General features: G+C 34.2%; 2 protein-coding genes across 5 annotated transcripts in view; one reads left to right on the top strand and one right to left on the bottom strand.

The window, feature by feature from the left end:
• LOC130048351 (uncharacterized) overlaps positions 1 to 11,309 on the bottom strand; it is a 33,938-nt gene extending 22,629 nt beyond the window's left edge. For 2 of the 3 annotated variants that reach the window (XM_056144960.1, XM_056144962.1), the window contains exons 1-2: positions 11,072 to 11,309; positions 10,097 to 10,462 (exon numbers count right to left, since the gene is read on the bottom strand). In XM_056144960.1, coding sequence (XP_056000935.1) covers positions 10,097 to 10,439 — 343 coding nt within the window. In that variant the 5' untranslated portion in view covers positions 10,440 to 10,462; positions 11,072 to 11,309. Of the gene's footprint in view, positions 1 to 8,715; positions 8,758 to 10,096; positions 10,463 to 11,071 lie in introns of all 3 variants that reach the window. The other variant, XM_056144961.1, reaches the window with a different exon arrangement.
• The window catches only part of LOC130048352 (uncharacterized), a 37,555-nt gene continuing 19,908 nt past the window's right edge, over positions 2,629 to 20,275 (top strand). Inside the window, exon 1 of one of the 2 annotated variants that reach the window (XM_056144967.1) lies at positions 2,629 to 3,795. The gene's annotated coding sequence lies outside the window, so the exon portion shown is untranslated. Of the gene's footprint in view, positions 3,796 to 14,507; positions 14,623 to 20,275 lie in introns of those variants that run through there. The other variant, XM_056144966.1, reaches the window with a different exon arrangement.

The following is a 20,275-nucleotide window of genomic DNA, read 5'->3' as shown; positions in this document are numbered from 1 at the left end:
AATATTCTCCTATCGCAAATGCTGATGGAGTAACATTACTCTATCTTCTATGGATCTTATTGCTCAAAATCTCTGATAGAGGAATATTCTCCTATCTCCAATGATGGTGTAATAACATTACTCTATCCTCTGTGGATCTTATTGCTCAAAATCTCTGATAAAGGAATGTTCTCCTATCTCCAATGATGATGTAGTAACATTACTCTATCCTCTGTGGATCTTATTGCTCAAAATCTCTGATAGAGGAATATTCTCCTATCGCAAATGCTGATGGAGTAACATTACTCTATCTTCTATGGATCTTATTGCTCAAAATCTCTGATAGAGGAATATTCTCCTATCTCCAATGATGATGTAGTAACATTACTCTATCCTCTGTGGATCTTATTGCTCAAAATCTCTGATAGAGGAATATGAGATTTTTATGATTTTTAGGTCACTTGAATCATTCAGGTGGCCTATTGCTATCTGTTTTTGTCCGTCGTCGTGCGGCGTGCTTTAACATTTGAACATTTTCAGCTTCTTCTCTGAAACCCCTGAACCAAATTCAACCAATTTTGGCATATAGCATATGTGGGTGGAGGGGAACAAAAATTGTGAAATTTGTGGTCCCTGCCCCCCTGGGGCCTGAGGGGTGGGGCAAAAACCATCAAAATTAGTGTAATTTTAAAAAATCTTCTTCTTTACTCCTGGACATCAAGAAGCCAAACTGTGGGCATAATTATAATGAGCGTTGAGCCCTCTACCAAAATTGTGAAATTCATGGCCCCTGGATCAGGGGTTCTGGTGTGTTAGGGTGGGGCTCTATTGGTCATATAGTGAAAATGTAGAAATTCTTTGAAAATCTTCTTTTCTGTCTCTGGGTATTAAGTAGACAAACTAATAGCATGGTAATGATGAGCAAGGATGCCTCTTTAAAAATTGTGAAATTCATGGCCCCTGGATCAGGGGTTCTGGTGCTAGGGTGGGGCTCTGTAAGTCATATAGTGAAAATGCATTATTTCTTTGAAAATCTTCTTCTCTGTCCTTGGGTATGAAGTAGACAAACCAATAGCATGGTTATGATGAGCAAGGATGCCTCTTTCAAAATTGTGAAATTCATGGCCCCTGGGTCAGGGGTTCTGGTATTAGGGTGGGGCCCTATTGATCATATAGTGAAAATGCATTTTATTTCTTTGAAAATCTTATCCTCTGCTGCTGGGTATTAAGTAGACAAACTAATAGTATGATAATGATGATCAAGGATGCTTCTTTCAAAACTGAAATTTATGGCCCCTGGGTCAGGGGTTCTGGTGCAAAGGTGGGGCTGATTGATTATATAGTGAAAATGCAATATTTCTTTGAAAATCTTCTGTTTTTGTCCGTCGTCGTTCGTCATGCATCGTGCGTTAACATTTGAACATTTTCAGCTTCTTCTCTGAAACCCCTGAACCAATTTCAACCGATTTTGGCATATAGCATCTGTGGGTGGAGGGGAACAAACATTGTGAAATTCGTGGTCCCTGCCCCCCTGGGGCCTGAGGGCTGGGGCAAAAACCATCAAAATGAGTGTAATTTTAAAAAATGTTCTTCTAAAATGACACATGTACTTCATGACCACATACCTATTCAATGTTTCTTCCATCCAAAAGTAAAATTCTTATATTTAAACACAAACCTAATTCAAACATTGGAAGGTTGTTACATGATACTCAGGTGACCTATAAGGCCCCTGGGCCTCTTGTTGTGGAAACAACATCATAATACCAGGTGAATGTGACATCATTGATACAAGACTTCCCAGATATATGCCTCTATTAAGAACAACTAAATGGCCAAGAGTAACAATAGAGTAATGTCAAGTTTATTGACTGAATTTTAAAGATATGTAAATTTGGGGCCGATCTGCACCCTTAGAGCCCCTAGCTCAAGCACCGTCCTTAGATGTGTAAAGTGTTTTAGTTATATCTATTGTATATTTCATGTGCTAATTTATAGATTTTGTTTGCCCAACTATCTATTTTGTATTGCTTGTAGGAGTGATGAGATTGATCACTGTTCGTTATCTTCACCTTGCATTTGTAACTGTGTTAAATGTGTGCAGTGCAACATTTTGAAATATGACAGTAGTAGTTAATCTGATATAATGTAATGCTGTAATGATTATGGGTATATATGTATATTGTTTAAGAATGTACATTCCTCTCTCGGGGCCCTTAATCACACACACTTAAAGGCCGGTAATTGGATATAAAAGCAGCCAATCGGTGAAAATGGTGGAATATATGAATTTTCTGGTGACATTCAGACTGCAGCACTTATTTTGCAAAAATAAAGATTAAGCTGTTGCACTTAAATTTTAAAATGGGTATGCTTGTTCCCCTCATAACTGTGCATATATTGGCCATATCTATTTTAGATATAAATTCTCATGAAGTTTTAATTTTGGCCTAAAAGATCTGAAGCAGGGCTAAATTTGTATTTCAAACTTTGTGGGTGTGATTATCTTTTGTTATTGTTTACACCGGATGTTGACTCACATATTGCATGAGCATGCTTGTCTAGTTCTAGATAAGGGGGATTGCACCAAAGGAAACATGTAATCAAATCACCGTATAACTTGGAAAAAAAGTACTTACTCACATATCATTGGTAAATCCAGATTTTATTTTTTAATTAAATATAATCACATTCCTTTAAAAAATTTGTTAACTTTATAAAAATAACTTATTAGGACTGTTCAGTCTGATCGCTGTTTCAGAGTTTTGCAGGATTGCTGGTACCTTTTCTAGAATAATGTCAAGCATGATGTTTTTCTGATCAAGCAACAATATCCTAGGCCAGTGTAAATCCCATTGTCTCTCACTAATGATGACAAATGTCCAATTGATCAACCATCACTTTAAAATTACTCTCAATCTGGACTCTTACGTGTGAACATTACAACGTCAAAAGAGACAATCACAGACAGTAGGTCTCCAAATATCATAATGTACAAAGTGTTTCTTAATAATCCTTCAATGCACATGTCCTCCATTGCACAGCTACAATTTCCCCCCAAATTCTTCTCATAATTGAAAGGTACCAAGAGGAAAATCATAAGTATTAGTATATCATATATACCAATATTTGTGTATATTATCAAAAAACTATATGTTTTAAAAGACATGGATAAAACAATGATGAATTCATTTTGTAGTTCGTAGGGTGAAGTTTTGTTAAAGTAAAAACATATCCTTTCAGTGCCTCACAGATTGAGCAGAGTGGTAGAAAAATGCAGGAAAACTTTAGTTTATTTTGATAAATCATGCCAGTTCCCTGTTCAAAATATCGTCTGCTACAGAGCACGTGTAGAGTCAAGCATCAGACTGCTGCTTATTCTGATAACACTGCTAAGCCCTGTCCTCTTGCCATATATATTGCTGTAGGGGTGTAAATTTTTCTAGGTTACTCCCGGCCTTTAAGATGGCCTTATCTCCCCCTCTATCCAAGCTAGACTTCAGAGTTAGAGTAAGTAATCATTTTCTCAGACATTCAATCACATCATTTTTACATATACAATTGTACCCTTGGGAACTCAAAATCTAATAATATGCTAGTGAAGATTAGAATGATCAAGCCACCTTTGTGAATCTATAAATATAGCATCATCCTGCAGTTGTTGTGCCTATCAGCTCTACACAAGTGGGCTAGCTGGTGGCTGTGTCAATGTGCCTGAGATTTCAGGTCAAATGTTGAAATCTGAACATCTTAGCTGTTGCTGTGTAAACAGGCTAATAATATGTGATTTCTTTTTTCCTAGAAAGTTGTAACTATGTAAGTATATGCATGTATCATGATTGATTTGTACTGTAATCACAGATCATTCATATTAATTGTAAAAATACATAATCATATTAAATCTTTATTTGATAAAAAAAAAGAAAGCATCAGATACACAAATGTAGTAAAAACACATTGACAAAAGTAATAGTTCTTGTTTTGATCTATTAGAATTAAACCAGTGTCGGAATCTGTAAAAGCTGTACGTAACTGTGTCACACCTACAATATATATGTGTGTGGAATGATCAGTTCTGAGGTATATGTAAATTATGTACTATTTATACCATGAAACCAAATACAACTGTGTTTTCAAAACTGTTTTATAATTGCATTATTGCAAGAATTAGTAACATTATACACGTAATGACCTCTATATGTTCTAAGATTCTTCAAGATGGATACGTACATACATGTATATATAATATGCAACCTGTAAGAATATTCATGATGGATTTGATACATTGATATGCATTCAATTATCAGCCTGTTGTTAAACTGATAACTTTGATAATGTGATTCTTCTCTCTCTCTCTCTCTCTCTCTCCACCATTGATAAAAAGTAAAATTCTTGAGGGGACAGAAGATATCACGTTCCTTTATAACTTATAAACACATCACATTTATATTATTGTAATTTTCCTGTCATATTTGAAAATCTTAAATAAATTGGTAATGTAAATTGTAACTATATTTTCATGAAATCCGAATTGGACGATGCATGCGACAAAATTATTAGTCTAAGGAATTGAAATTATATTATGAAAGAAATCCAGAGCATTCATCCACATGCAGGCACCTGAAGCATGGATACTACTTACATCCTCCCCCACTTTATAAATAATTTTTTGTGGCGATAATTTCTCTGAAATGTGTGGATTCCCTGTCTACCTCATCCTTCTTTCAATATTCTATGTAATTAATTGTTTTATACTTTTGTAAGCTTTAGAGATTGGCCTTCTACCATTATGTATTTTATTATACATATATCCTGTTCATTGAATTGACAGAAAGTTTGTGTTAGCAGTATTGCTAAATTGGTTCTTTTACAGCAAGAAGGCATTGTCTTATCACTTAATTTTAGATCCCATTTTCATCAGCTAGTGTAAACAATGGCTTTCGCATTTTGCCGCTCTATTGACCACAAATCCCATTATACTCACCGCTCCAATTAGCAGATATCACCTTTCCAAATTTTGCATTTTTGTTTTCAATTTTTTTTTCAAAATTATCGGGACGGCGATTGCCGCCCCTTTGCCAATGCCCTAATGCATGTATATGTGTGTGTGTGTGTATGTTCATAGACATTCTTTATATCATGATCATTGAGAGAAGATACAGTTCCCTTATCAAATTGATTTTCTTACCAAACAGTTATGAATACAATAGTGTTTAGGATGCCCCTTAACAAGCAACTGTTAAGACAGTGCAGTACATACACAGATAACATGTGCTTTACAAAGACAATATTAGAGTTTCTAATTATTAAGACTTTTCTGTACAACAAGATCCATAGAAGATAAAGTAATGTTACTTCATCAACATTGGAAATAGGAGAATATTCCTCTATCAGAGATTTGAGCAATGAGATCCATAGAAGATAGAGTAATGTTACTACATCAGCATTTGAGATAGGAGAACATTCCTCTACCATAGGTTCCACAGAAGATAGAGTAATGTTACTCCATCAACATTTGAGATGGGAGAATATTCCTCAATCATAGGATCCACAGAAGATAGAGTAATGTTACTACAGCAACATTTGAGATAGGAGAACATTCCTCTGTATGTTACTACATCAACATTTGAGATGGGAGAACATTCCGGTTCTTTAGCGTGCCACACCTACTGTGACACGGGACATCCGTTTTTAAGGTAATCTCCGAGGACCCGTGACATTCACAGCTGATGCCGAGCGTTTGGCGATGGAACTGTCACTACCTATTTTAACGACTTAAGGCTGTGGTCTGCCGTGGCCGGGATTCAAACCCCAGCCTTCCGCATGCAGGGTGAACGCTCTAACCTCTCGGCCACCGCGGTGAGATTTTGAACAATAAGATCCATAGAAGATAGAGTAATGTTACTCCATCAGCATTTGAGATAGGAGAACATTCCTCTATCATAGGTTCCACAGAAGATAGAGTAATGTTACTACATCATCATTGGAGATAGGAGAATATTCCTCTATCAGAGATTTTGAGCAATAAGATCCATAGAAGATAGAGTAATGTTACTCCATCAGCATTTGAGATAGGAGAACATTCCTCTAGCATAGGTTCCACAGAAGATAGAGTAATGTTACTACATCATCATTGGAGATAGGAGAACATTCCTCTATCAGAGATTTTGAGCAATAAGATCCACAGAGGATAGAGTAATGTTACTACATCAACATTTGAGATAGGAGAACATTCCTCTATCTTAATTCGTTTACCCTATGACAGATTTGCTCTAAAACCCAGAAAAAGTACTCCTGGAATTTCCTTTTTTATTCTGGAATGCATTAATTTTCTAAATACTTGTTGAGCAAAAAATGTTTAAAATGACAAGGCCTTTCTTACGATATCAAGCAAAACGGGCTGGCCCTTTAAATTAGGGGTTCAGAAGGGTCCAAATGTTTTGGAGAATATCTCAGAAACTATTAATATTTTATAATAAGTTGTAGAAGCGGAAATGTTCATCTCAACGAGCTTGATCTTATCAAATCAAAAAGTAGGTCATATGTTATATAAATGTCATTTAAGTCAAATATATTTTGAAAATAAAACAAAAATTCCCAATCCTATGATCACATATCAGCAGAATCATAGAGCTGAACATTACACATGTACTGTTGACATTAAGGAGGTACTATACACCGTCATAATGGCTGACTTCCTTTTAAAACATGGATGAAAATATAAATATCAGCAATATTTGTCTAATCATTTCAAAAATTTCTTGCCTAGCTGAGTAGCTCAGTAGATTACCATGTCGACTGCTGAACTGTAGATCATGCGTTCGAGTCCAGCAGGGAATTCAAATTTTTCTCAGATTGCTTTCAACTAAAACTGCATTTTTGGACTAAATAAAGTAAATTTGAAAGATTTCAATTTCAAAATATTGTTGTACATATCCTCCACTTTTCATCCATATCAAATTTCTCTGGTGTAGAATACCTCCTTAAACATTACACATGTACTGCTGACCTTGACCTCATCATGTGAAATACTATTCCTCCATGTGTCAGTGCTTCATGAAGTATGCCAGCGTGAAATATTGCAGTTTATACCCTCGTGTTTTCAAAAATGAAATTTATATTTAACATCTACAGTCCACTTTTATTTTCTGATGGAATTCCCAGGCATTAAAATTTAACAAGATTCATAAGAGCATTATTCACGATTACAGTGCATTTATGAGGAAATGGCTATCATTACGATTTGTAAACTTTAAGATATCAAAGGCAAACACATAGAAAAGGCAAATATTGCAATACGCAATGTGTATTAATTAGTAAAGATGTTAAATTGCAATACATGTATATGGATACAAATATAAGAAATAAGTGTCTAGTTAGTTTCAATTAATAAGCAACTTACACAATTGTTATTTTGCATTCATTCCCCCATGAATCAAACTCTAGAGGCTAATGTAGAATTATTTATTTTTGTCTTGAGGTTGGAATTTCACCCAAAAAAATAAGCATAGTCGTCGGGACTTAATTTTATGGTTGCTTTTTTTTTAAAATTTAGCTTAGCTAGATTTTTTTGTTTGTGGGAGTATTGGACTTTGTCAGTATGTCCATACTACACAAACAATAGATCTTTAGGATATATATGATACATCTATAATACATCTATAATACAGGAATTTTTAGATAATACACGTTGAAGAGTTCTAATCAGTATGTGTACATTTCTTAATTACCTATTCAATAAAAAGATTTGCTTTGCTGAAAGATTGACTAAATATCAATATAATAAAAGGTTAATTGACATTTATTTGTCAAATTGAAAAATATAGACTAGTGGAGCACTTTCCCAGAAACTGAAATTATTATCCCAAAAGAAAAACTGAAAGATTGTGTGTCACTTTTTTGTGATTAAGAGTGATCTGCCCTTCAATAGTCTGTACAACAATTTTAAGTTTCTTATTACATGTAGGTTGTATACTATTCCGAAGGCTTCTTTTAATACAATATAAGGTACATGAATCAAATTGTCTGTTTTATAAATTGTTTGGCTTACAGAAACATTTCAAACTTTTCAAACTTAGTAGTGGGATTAGTTCAGAAATTTTCTATTGAAATATTAAAAAAGCTGGCATCTTATCTTGAAAATACTATGGATGACTTCTTTAAATGCAATTTTAAAGGATACTTTAAATTATTCTGGCTGCCCAAAAAGTGTTTATAATTACTAGTGAACAGAGGCTCGAGATCCTTAAACCTCCAATGAAAATGAATGAGTTGATAATATTCCTTTAATCAATGTCTGAAATCTAAGGCGTTTCGATCCATAAAAGGATTGTATGAAAGCTACATATATGTACAATGTATAAAATATATGCAAGAATTTATGAAAAAGAGTAGTCAATGATAAGTTAATGAATAAACGGATATAAATACAAGTATAGTAAGAATTGACTGAAATAAAGAAAAATACAAAACGTGTACATTTGTAAAGCAGATTATAATGCTGAGGTCCTGAACACATGCAATATGATACATGTATATCAGTTCACAACTGCAAAGTCAATGTAAAGTCTGCTTTAAGGAAAAGTGAATAAATGCTTGAATAGATATATTGCAACAGCCGTTTTCCCCAAACTTCACTACATATTCTAACAGCCCTTCCCCAGTCTAATTATTCTAATCAGCTAACCGTGTTCTATACAGACTGGTCAGTGTTTACTAAGCTACAATATAACATACCCGTTGAAGGTCGAGTGGAGGTTGAATTGCAGTTATGTGTTGCTGTAATCAAACATGTCATTTAATGATCATATCAAAACATGATAAAAATGAAACTTCTGTGTTCATAAGGTTTCATCGTAATACATACAAATTTCAATCAAATGACAATGACTCAGGTTACATGATTAAAAATTCTTCAACAAGAGACTTGGGTCGACACATAATTAACATCTAAAAATCAGGTTATTATAATTTTAAAAAATGATAACTAGATAATTTGTATTTTATTTTTTAGTGATACAATAAATCGCTGTTCGTTGCTGTTCTAATCTGAAAAACAAAATTTCCCTCCCTTCCAGCACATAAAACTTATAAAAAAAAAAAAAACTTGAGCTAAGAAGAGAGAACAAGAAAATTAATTTTCAGTGATTTATATACATAAATGTGAAGATAGAAACAGATCTACAGTCAGGCCCTGATGTATTCACAGGACGGAGAACCACAGTAAAGAGTACACTGTACATGTTTGTTAATGGAGATTGATACTTAATAGAAAGAACACCCAGAGAGTCTGATGTAGACAGATCATGCAGAATAGACTGTCTGGCCAAATGTAACAGGAAGGAATGTAATACATGGACTTATATAAATACTGAAGGAAAGGGAGACCCAAAAAAAGAAGTAAAGAGACCCCTACCTAAATTATAGATATGTATCATACAAGATGTTTATATTGCATAACCTCCAATACATAGAAATGATTCAGACTGAGTCCGAGTGAATCGGCCCGAGGATACTCACCCCGCCCGCGTCTTTTTGTCGAGGGTTTTTCTTTAATAAATACACACTTAACTTTATCCAACTATGAAACCAGCTATACACAACATAGAACATGCAGTCTGATTCTATGAGCAGAAATTCAAGATTTGATCGTAAAATTTGATGTGCTTTTATGTAATGATAAAATTACCCACAGGTACAAGCTCAACCTAAAATGTTTCATTAACCATGTCATCATGATTAATGCATTGCTAAATTGTAATATTCAACTTATCAAATCATCCAATACTTAAAATGCATAATAATTACTTAATTTGTAATTAATGCATTGAAGATCAAATAATTTACATTCGGTATACGAAACTTACTCCAAAACTTCTTACAACAGATATGAGTATACACTTAGGTTAATGAATACTAAACATATTGTATATATTATGTAATGTACATGATGAATATAAATTTTTGACACTTATTCTGACTCTTTTTATATCTAGGCCCTGACCACAATTGATTTAGCTGTGATATAATCAATGCACCACAAGACGTTAATCAACAAAACATCATTTAACACATCACACGTCAACAAGAACTACATACACTCAGACACTAAACTTACTGGTTGGAACAGCTATACAAATGGTTATTGTAAAGGTAACTTGTCTGGCGTCGGGATCAACATTCATCTTCTTCTTTCTGCGCCCCTTATATGTCTGCGCTGCATCGCTGCCGCTACTTCTCGGACGCCCGGTGCTCTGTGAGCTGACTGGCCGCTCTTTATTATCGGTGTCAGACTCTCGACTCTCTGATCTTTCTGGAGATGTTTTCTTGTCAGTTTCCTCCTCTGTCTTGGTGTTTGTTTCTGGACTGGACTCATCCACCTTAATTTTGGACTCTTCCCCGGACTCCTCCCGTTCATCCCCAGACCGGGGCCTCTCAGGGGAGGCTTCCTGGTCAGACATTTTCCTCCCCTTTCTTCAAATATCTACAACACAACATGGAAAAGAAACATTGACAAGATATTGTAAATATCAAGGGTTCTAAACAAACACAAGCTAAAGATCTAGCCATTAGCTTTAATTATGTATATATAGTTTTGGGGAGTCTCCCAATATCTGCCAAGGACTATCGTTGTATTTGTTCCACTTCAACTTAAAACACACATAATTAAATTAGTTAAAGTCCCCTTAACCAAACCAGGGTGTATTACTACTACATAAGTACTCTGTTGTTTTATAACACTGCCCCCTAAAGTGTACGCGAGGGGTAATTGAGATCCATAGCCTAGGCCTAATCAAAACTGAAACCTTTATATGAAGGGTAAAAGTTTCAGGAACCTAGATACAGTGTATAACAACGTACAAAATATTCATGGATTTAGGCCTGTCCTAGAACACGAATCGATTTCATGAAAGCAAACAAAGTTAAACGAACGGGTGTTCGTCGTGAATTGCAAGATTTATACGTGATTCATGAAGCAAATAAGCTGTGATTTGATATTAATTTAGACTGACACTAGTCTCGCAAAATATATGTCTCAGTTGATGATGGCAATTATAATTTTTAGAACAATATAAACAAAATATTTTCATACCAATAATTTGTGAAAAATGTCCCATAACTTCTTTATGCTGAACCGTGTCACAACCGGATGTAATGGCTTTATAAGGAAGTAGTACACATATAACATGGTTAACATTCCATAGAATAAGACATATTTGCTTATAGCTACTGATTAGTCTGTCAAGATTTGATTTTGAACACGGAACCAGTGCTTAAACATTGATTTTATGTATTGTAATTTAAGATTGTTTGACACATAACAAGATGCGGATGGATTTTCTTGTTGCTACAACAAGGAGACTTTCCCCGCGAAGATACAAAATCTAGCGCACTGATCAGAGACGTCAGCTAGTAGATCGTCTATCATCAGGCTATCGGCTAACTTAGTTCAGTAACACAATGCAAATTGATCAACTATATGTATATGATATGTAAAATACATGTCATTTTTGGCTTTTTATATTTATTTGTATAAGTTTTTATTATTATTTATATAGATTCTATAGGGACTAGATCTATAGTGATTTATTTTAGATAATATATAGGACTAAGGTGTTCTTACCAGGCTGTACAACTTTAAGGTAGATCGATCATTGTGTGATGTCATATGATAGGTTTTCGCAAAAAAAAAAATATTCACTGGATAAATTTTTTTTAAAAAATTGGTAAATTATTGATAGTGAAAAGTTTATATTTTCCCAATCTAATTGAAATTAGATGTTGGATCCGCTTGCATACTCGCTACACAAACATCTAAAAACATCCCATAGAGGGTCACGTCAGAGGTCAAATTCGGTATCACTCTAGACTTATCGGCTTCAACAAACATTCAATGATTTTGCCAGCGGTGATTTCATTGGTCAATCGAATTTGACCTCTGACGTGACCCTCTACGGGATGTTGTTAGATGTTTGTGTAGCGATTATGCGAGCGGATCCAACATCTAATTTTAATTAGATTGTAGCCGTACAAAGGTATTTCCGAGATGTTTACTGTTATACAAAAAGAGCTCAAGAAATATTATCATATACGACGCCGTGTCAGGATTTAGGCATGTTCGTCTACAACATGATAATGCTCCATCACATACATCTGAGCTTGTGAAGCAATTTTTAAAGTCGGAGAAGGTTACCGTCTTGCCACACCCACCATACTCTCCAGTGCAGCTTTTATAGCCCCATGCGATTTTTTCCTTTTTCCAAAACTTAAAAAGTTCTAATCTGGTCGTCGTTACAACCCTTGGTTCAGCTATCAGTCAGTGTCTTAGATGTCTACCTAAATCAGCGTACGGTGACGCATTTTAGAAATGGATTCAGAGATTGAAATTATGTATTTCAAGCCGTGGAGAATACTTTGAAGGGATGAAATGTTCATTTCGCTATTTGAGTCGAATGTTTTTGAGATTGAAATCCACATGACTGGTAAATGTTTAGAAGCTTCAGATTCAGCTGCCCTTTGAAAAGAAAAATAAGAAAATCTAAAAATTGTGTGCGCTAAATGATAAATTTTATTTCATATTTTCATAAACAGAACGGGTTTGTAACATTATAATATACGAAGAGATTTGCGTGATAATATACTAATTATCCCCCCCCCCTCCTGTTTTTTTTTTTTTTTTTTTTTTTTTTTTTTAGCGATAATTTCTCCGAAATGTGTGGATTTCCTGTCGTATAGCATACATGTAGTCGGCTATAGCATAATATAGATACATTAAATTAAATACATTCTTGTCATATCCTCTGCGCTGCCCAGCAGATTATAATCTACAGGTAATATGATGAACGAAGTATAATATAAATGCAATAGAGTTTTCATTTCTGTGGACTTGAAAATGTTCTAGCATACAACATATTATGTAAAATATTCTTGTCTTTAAAAAGTAAATTGTAAGTTATGATTATTAATTAACATTCTGTAGCTATTGGAACGCTGAAAACAAAATCAAATTTTGTAATATTTACAGTGTATTTGTAATTTGAAGAATGATGTACATATATGAACATACATGTAGTTACATTTCCAATGATAGCCATTTGCGTGTGAGCGCGTTGCAGTTGTGAACAATGCGTGCATGGTATAAACACAGATAAATACATGCATTGTATGTATATATGTTAACGACTGAGAAGTCCATGTGTGTGTATTTATATACACAAGTTCCATAACAACGAATTTAAATTAGGGACCCTGGTTCACGTTTTAATAAAAAAAAAAAATGTTGGTCAGTTTTATGTTAAGCATCCTAAATTTTGCACAGACACATATTGAACCTTTCAATAGCCCAATTTACCTAAAAGAATATTTAAAAGGTGATATACAATGTATATCATAAACTTAGATCGATAACATGCACTTCCAAATTTTGTAAACAATAGCAGACATGTACCTCAATCTTTGTTCAAACAACAAAGAATAAAATTTCTATATAATGAGCTTCTGTCACAATATATAACTCTATTTTTTTTTTATGAAACCTTTGAAACACATATAATACGACAGTGCATTTTTTTTTATCATTAAGAATAAAAAAAAAAAAAAAATTTGGGAGGAACCCGTGGATCAGTATCTTTAAAACTCCTCTTCATATATTTTACCCTGAATTGCAAATACACACCTACTTAAAAGTTTTACATTCAGCTTGAAATATTATTTGTATTTTGCACTGCAAAGGTTAAATAGCTTGGCGAAATCAAGCATGGTGTTTGGAATTTCAAAGCATATCCTGATATGAAAATGCCTACTCGGCATCTAAACACCACCTGATAAATAATAAAACCCTAATAATCTATTTCTTGTGTAGTGGTTCAGCAGGAGTTACAACCTTTATAAATTCCTAGTAGCTGGATACTGGTAGCTAACTTGTTTTCCTTTCCAAGTTTTTAGTAGTTACAACCTTTATAAATTCGTAGTAGCTGGATACTAATAGCCAACTTTTTTTCTTTTTAAGTAGTAATTATTATAGTAGCGACAATTTAATTTAAAACTGTAAAAATTCACATGTACATTTACTTTGAATATAACGAAAGTGCACTACTTGGACAAAAGTGAGTTCCTAAACCTATAAATTAAATTTCAAACAGAACCATCTCTTTCTAAAATTATCATTAGTCATTAAAATGGTTTAAATTCAGTGGCGGATCCAGAAAATATTCTATGGGGTGGGGGTTGCAACCAAGATTTTACCTTCTCCGCCCTAAAAAGGCAGTTGAAGACCCCAAAGTGACAAAAACTGGCCTTGTTTAAAAAAAAAAAAAAATCAACGAAATATGGAGAGGTTGCAACCCCAGTAACTCCCTCTAGATCCGCCACTACATTTAGATCTATGAAAACAGCATCTTTGAATAATTTTAGAATAAATCTATGATCAACGTATTTCTACCTGTATAATCATTTCTACGGTCGTTCAGTTATTTTTTTTTTTTTTTTTTTTTTTAAACTTTATTTTTTAAAGTTCCGCTTTTCCAGTTATCGATCGTGGGAAATGAAACGAAAGTAGACATGATATGAAAACCCCAGAAATGTTCAAATAATCCAGGAAAAGGGGACATCTGTGGTGAAGTGAATGATCAGGTGTAATGCACAGTGAGTAATCTGATTGTTTGACACCAACTATTCAATGCACGATATTTCCCTCCCAGTGAAATAAATTAGCAACCACCACCCATTTTTTTGAAAATTACCCAAAACAATAAAAATCAGGTGCAATTACCAATTTTGAGTATGCTGATTTCAAATCTGGATTCATTTTACTCCAATTTCTTATAGAAAATGAAGTATAGTGTCTTAAACACCCCTACCGTCAGGTTGCCAAAAACGGAAAATGTTTCATTTTGCATCAAAAAGTGACCCAACTTTATTTCTTGAAACACCATTACCCAAAACAATTTTGAGTATGCTGAATCCAATTCTGAATTCCTTTTACTTCACTTCCTTACAGAAAATGAGGTATAGTGTCATAAACACCCCGGCCTACCGTCAGGTTGTCAAAAATTGAAAATGTTCCATTTCACATTAAATAGTGACCTGAAAGTTATTTCTTGATATAAGGCATACAGCATAAAAGGAAAACAATTAATACTAAATTGTTCCATGAACATTCTTAATTGTTTTGGAAAGAATATATCTCACCTCTGGACTTCACAGATACAGGAAAGGAAGAGGAATACGGAGTGGATCAACAATCTTAAATTTAATCAGATTGGGTTTAATGAACTGATGAACAGGAGCAAAAGTAAAATTAATAGGACAACACTGATTTATTAAACATCAGCAAGTCTTTTCCGAGAACTTCTGGTAGAGCTGTCGGGGGGGGGCTGAGTTGCATCATTATCAGAATTTACCAAAACAGTGGACTCTCTGGCCAGTCTGGGGGCTGAGCTAGTTGCATCAGAACTGACAAAAGCAGAACTCTCTGGCCAGTCGGGGGACTGAGTGGTGTCAGAATCTATTATTTATTTTTATTTTTTCAAAATTCAGAAATTTAAAAACTGCATGATCAGATTTTTTTGTAACACTAATAATTAATGTCCCTTTATTGCGATGACTCTTCAAGTACAAACCATGATATTAAAAAAAATGAAATGAAATGATAGATAAATAAATAAATAAAATATTTGTAAGTTACTTTATTTGTCTGTAAGTAAGTCACTAATTAATTAAGTGTATTTCTAGTGGTAGTGCAACTTGCAAGTGAAAATTGCATCATCTGTAGCTTATGACCCCTTTTGCCTTGCCTTGTAATTAATATTGTTGAAAATTTGGCAAATAGCATTTTTAACCCCCCAGTCCATACCCCACTTTTCTTTAAACGCTAAAAATCCAGCTAATTCAGTGAGGAAGAAATGTCATTACCATATTTCGAATTTCCTCTAGACTATATCAAATTAAATACCGCACAGTTTCTATCAGTCACAGATTGACACTGGTAGGGGTATGGAGACCTGGTCTGTGAGTGTGATGGAAAAGATTCTGATGAAAATAAAGATTCACTCATCATTCAGAAATGTATAAACATTGTATTATTGTATACCACCGGAAGTTGTGAGTACGTTAATAATGGGAGTTATCTTTCCTTGGATATCTAAATCAATCAAATACTTTATGAACATGGGCAATTATCGTCCGTGTTTGACCTCAGTATAATTTATTCATGCATAAAATGTATTAATATGTCACTCTTTGTTGCATATTTCACCGTTAAGTAAATGTTTACATATACTCGCTCTGGTTAATCGCTTCAATCTCAAAGGGATTTTCTGGAATGTGCCTAATCACGTGAGATACACTAAATATAGCTATTTTAGATCCGAACGATCAACTTCGCATCATTCGTAGGCTCTAGATTTATCCATACTAGCCCGTAAAAAATAGGGTGGAACCTCGTCCCACTTTTCCTGTAGAAATAAAAATAGAACATGACGCGCCACCTAGCGAGCGTGGTTGTTGTTACCTAAATTCAATATTTCAATAGCCTAGGATGATGCAAGCGAAAAGTTTGAGTAAAAGCAACTCTCATCACCGGAAAAAAGAAAGAGTAAAGTGGCTCCATAATAAATCCACATTTATAAAAAATAGATACAGCTAGTAGACATATATTCCACGAATTTACAGGAAATATTTCTCAGTTTCATGCACAAATAAGACTGTAAAGGGGACTTTTGGAGAACTCGTACCCAGGAGAACCCGTACCCAGGAGAACTCGTACCCAGAAATTTGGGTACGAGTTCTCCTGGAGAAGTTGTACCCATCAATATCTGGGTACAAGTCCTCCTGGAGAAAAACTTTTGTCATTTTATCAAATAGAAATGTGGGTACGAGTTCTCCTAAATAAAAAACTTGTCAATTGTATTATAAAAATCTGGGTACGAGTTCTCTCGGAGAAAAAACTTTAATTGTCATTTTATCGGATAAATCTGGATACTAGTTCTCCTGCAGAAAAAAACTTTGTGATTTCTGTCATAAAAATCTGGGTACGAGTTTTCCTGGAGAAAAACTTCGTCATTTTTACATATAAATCTGGGTACGAGTTTTCCTTCATGTGCTGGAGAATAGAGGTACGCTATAAAATACAATGTCGCAGGTTTAAAATTGGTGTTTAATTACAATATGTATACTAATTATCGTCTCAAGCCAAACAGCAATTCAAACAAAAACAAAACAAGTATGATAATTGTATTTACTTTTTTTTATTCAATTGAAAGGGATATTCATAGTAAATTATGTATAATGTATGAAATCCTCGATTTTTTCAAGGAGATATTGTACCAAGATTCCAATACCTAAAATGGTACAATTCTTAATGAGATAAACTCGTATGTTTTGAACATATTTTATTGTACATACATGATATACAAAAGGATCAGAAACAAGTTCAAATAACTTACGAGTTCTTCTCCTTAAAAATATAACAATATATTACTGTAGAAAATTAATGTACAAAAAATTTAAATTGAACATCAATTGAATCTTTTGGTTTCATGAATAAACGACTGAACATAAGAAAAAATACACTTGTTTAACTCAGAAGATAAAGTATTATTACCCCAAAGTAGAAGGTGGACATCGATAATAACTAGATCATTTAACCTCAGCAAGCCATCCATTAATTTATATCTATAGCATTTGAATATTTACTGCAAATAAAGAAGAAATGATAAGCGTCTTTCATACCACAAGAACATAACGGAGAATCAACAATATTGCGTCTATATAGATCGTAATTCAAAATACATGTGTGTCTAAGTTTGGTATGAATTATATTCAGAAAACGAGTACCATAGGAAAAATATGCCGGTGGTTTGGGATTGTTGATATTTTTGGAGCTAACACTCTTACGAAATTGCTTAACTGAAGTAGCTTGTCTTGATTCTATATCAAGTGAATTCCATTTTGATAAAGCATCAGGTACAAATGATTTCTTATAAAGTTCAAGTCGGCATTTTGGCATTTTATAATTGTCTCCATAACGGAGATTGTACTTGGATGTATTATTTATTTTTCTTGGGATCGTTTCTTGTAGATACTCAGGAACATCATTATTATGAACTCTGAACATGGTAACTAATTTAGCGGTTGTTCGTCTAAAAGACAGAGGCTCTAAGCCAGTTTCTAAATACAAAGAATCTCTAGAGGCTAATATAGGAAGGCCAGTAATTATTCGCGCTGCACATAGTTGGACTTTTTCTAACAAATCACTATCGTATGCATTACAACCATCCCAAACCACTGAGGCATATTCTAAAGCTGGTCTAATAAAAGTAGTGTACATTTTTAATAGAGTGTTTCTTCCTAAAGTAAATTTTAGCTTTTTAAGAAGTCCTAAATTTTTGTAAGCCTTACTTGTTATTGTATTTATATAATGTGACCAACCCAAATCACGTGAAATGAACAACCCTAAATGTTTGTGCACTGGCACATATTCCAACTGACAATTTTGAAAAAATAATTTAGGAGGATCAATATCCTTATTCAATGTAAAAAATACAGCTTTTGTTTTAGAGGGGTTAAATTTTAACAACCATTGTTTAGACCATTCATCTAGAACACGAAGATCATGATTCAACGTGAATTCAATTTCATGTACGTTCTTAGATGCATATTGAATGGAGTTATCATCAGCAAATAATCTACAAAAAGACAGCATATTTTCAGCAACATCATTAACATAAATTAAAAACAATAGTGGTCCAAGAACAGAGCCTTGGGGTACCCCTGCATTTACACTTGCACTTGAAGACAAATGGTCTTTATACATAATTTTTTGGCTGCGACAAGAAAGATAATCAGAAAACCATTCAAGAATATTACCTTTGATCCCATAGGTTTGTAATTTAAATAGAAGACCTTTGTGCCAAACTCTATCAAAAGCTTTAGATAGATCACAGAAGACCATGCAACAAGATTTACTATCATCTATGCTTTTTGCAATGCTGTGATAAGTTTCTAAACTGAGCCTTGGGGAAAAACTTGTTGAAAAACTGTAGAATGACCTGGTAAAAAACCAGCTTGGTATTTGTAGAATAAGTTGTTTTTATGAAAAAAATTATATACATGTTTAAAAATTATTCTTTCCATAACTTTGCTAACACAGCTTAATAGGGACACGGGTCTATAATTACTTGGCAAAGAGGGATCATCTTTTTTGAAAAGAGGTAGAACATGTGACTCTTTCCAGAAGGTAGGAAAAGATTTTTCGCACAGAGATTTATTGAAAAGCATACATAGTGGTTTAGAAATGACATGTGTTGTTGACTTTAGCATCCTATGACTTATACAATCGGGCCCAATAGCCTTGTTGACGGGAAGATTTGGATTACTATATAATGACAAACTTTTGCTCCAGGAGAACTCTTATCAGAATTTATATGACAAAAAAGACATAGTTTTCTCCAGGAGAATCCATTTAATAAAGTTTTTTTTCTCCGTACCTAGATTTTCATAACAATTTTTTTTCTCCAGGAGAACTCATACCCAAATTTATCCGATAAAATGACAAAGTTTTTTTCTCCGGGAGAACTCGTATCCAGATTTTTATTACAGAAATGACAAAGTTTTTCTCTGGGAGAACCCGGGTACGACTCCTCCAGGAGAACTCGTACCCAAATTTCTGGGTACGAGTTCTCCTGGGTACGGGTTCTCCTGGGTACGAGTTCTGTGACTGTATTTTCTTTGCCCCTCTGAAAATACAGCAGGATATCCCAGGAAGTCCCGAGACAAAATCCCAGGATTTATCAGGATTGTCCTGAAAAGTCCTGCTTTTTTGAAACTGAGATTGACAAGGAATTAGAGGGACGGTATTGGCAGTGGGACATTTCAGGACTTTTAAGGATAATTACCCATTGAAAATACAGCAGGATATCCCAGGAAGTCCCAAGACAAAATCCCAGGATTTATCAGGATTGTCCTGAAAAGTCCTGCTTTTTTGAAACTGAGATTGACAAGGAATTAGAGGGACGGTATTGGCAGTGGGACATTTCAGGACTTTTAAGGATAATTTGAACACTTAAATTTGCCTTTTATAGTCCTGCAAAGTCTCACTTAATCCTGCAATCTGAAAGGGGAGAAAGTGGGATTATTCTGGACATGTCTTGGAAAGTCCCAGTAGACAGGACTGGGATTTTGCAGGATTTTATTGGATCTCCCTAAAAATCCTGCTTTTTGAGTTGATGCAGGACTCCTGGAAAGTCCCAATTTATCCTACTAACCTGTTTTGGTCTTACCCTACTGTGGAATAAAA

Source organism: Ostrea edulis, chromosome 7 (assembly GCF_947568905.1).
Source record: "Ostrea edulis chromosome 7, xbOstEdul1.1, whole genome shotgun sequence".
Taxonomy (NCBI): Eukaryota; Metazoa; Mollusca; class Bivalvia; order Ostreida; family Ostreidae; genus Ostrea; species Ostrea edulis.
This window is presented reverse-complemented; position numbering and strand designations above follow the sequence as displayed.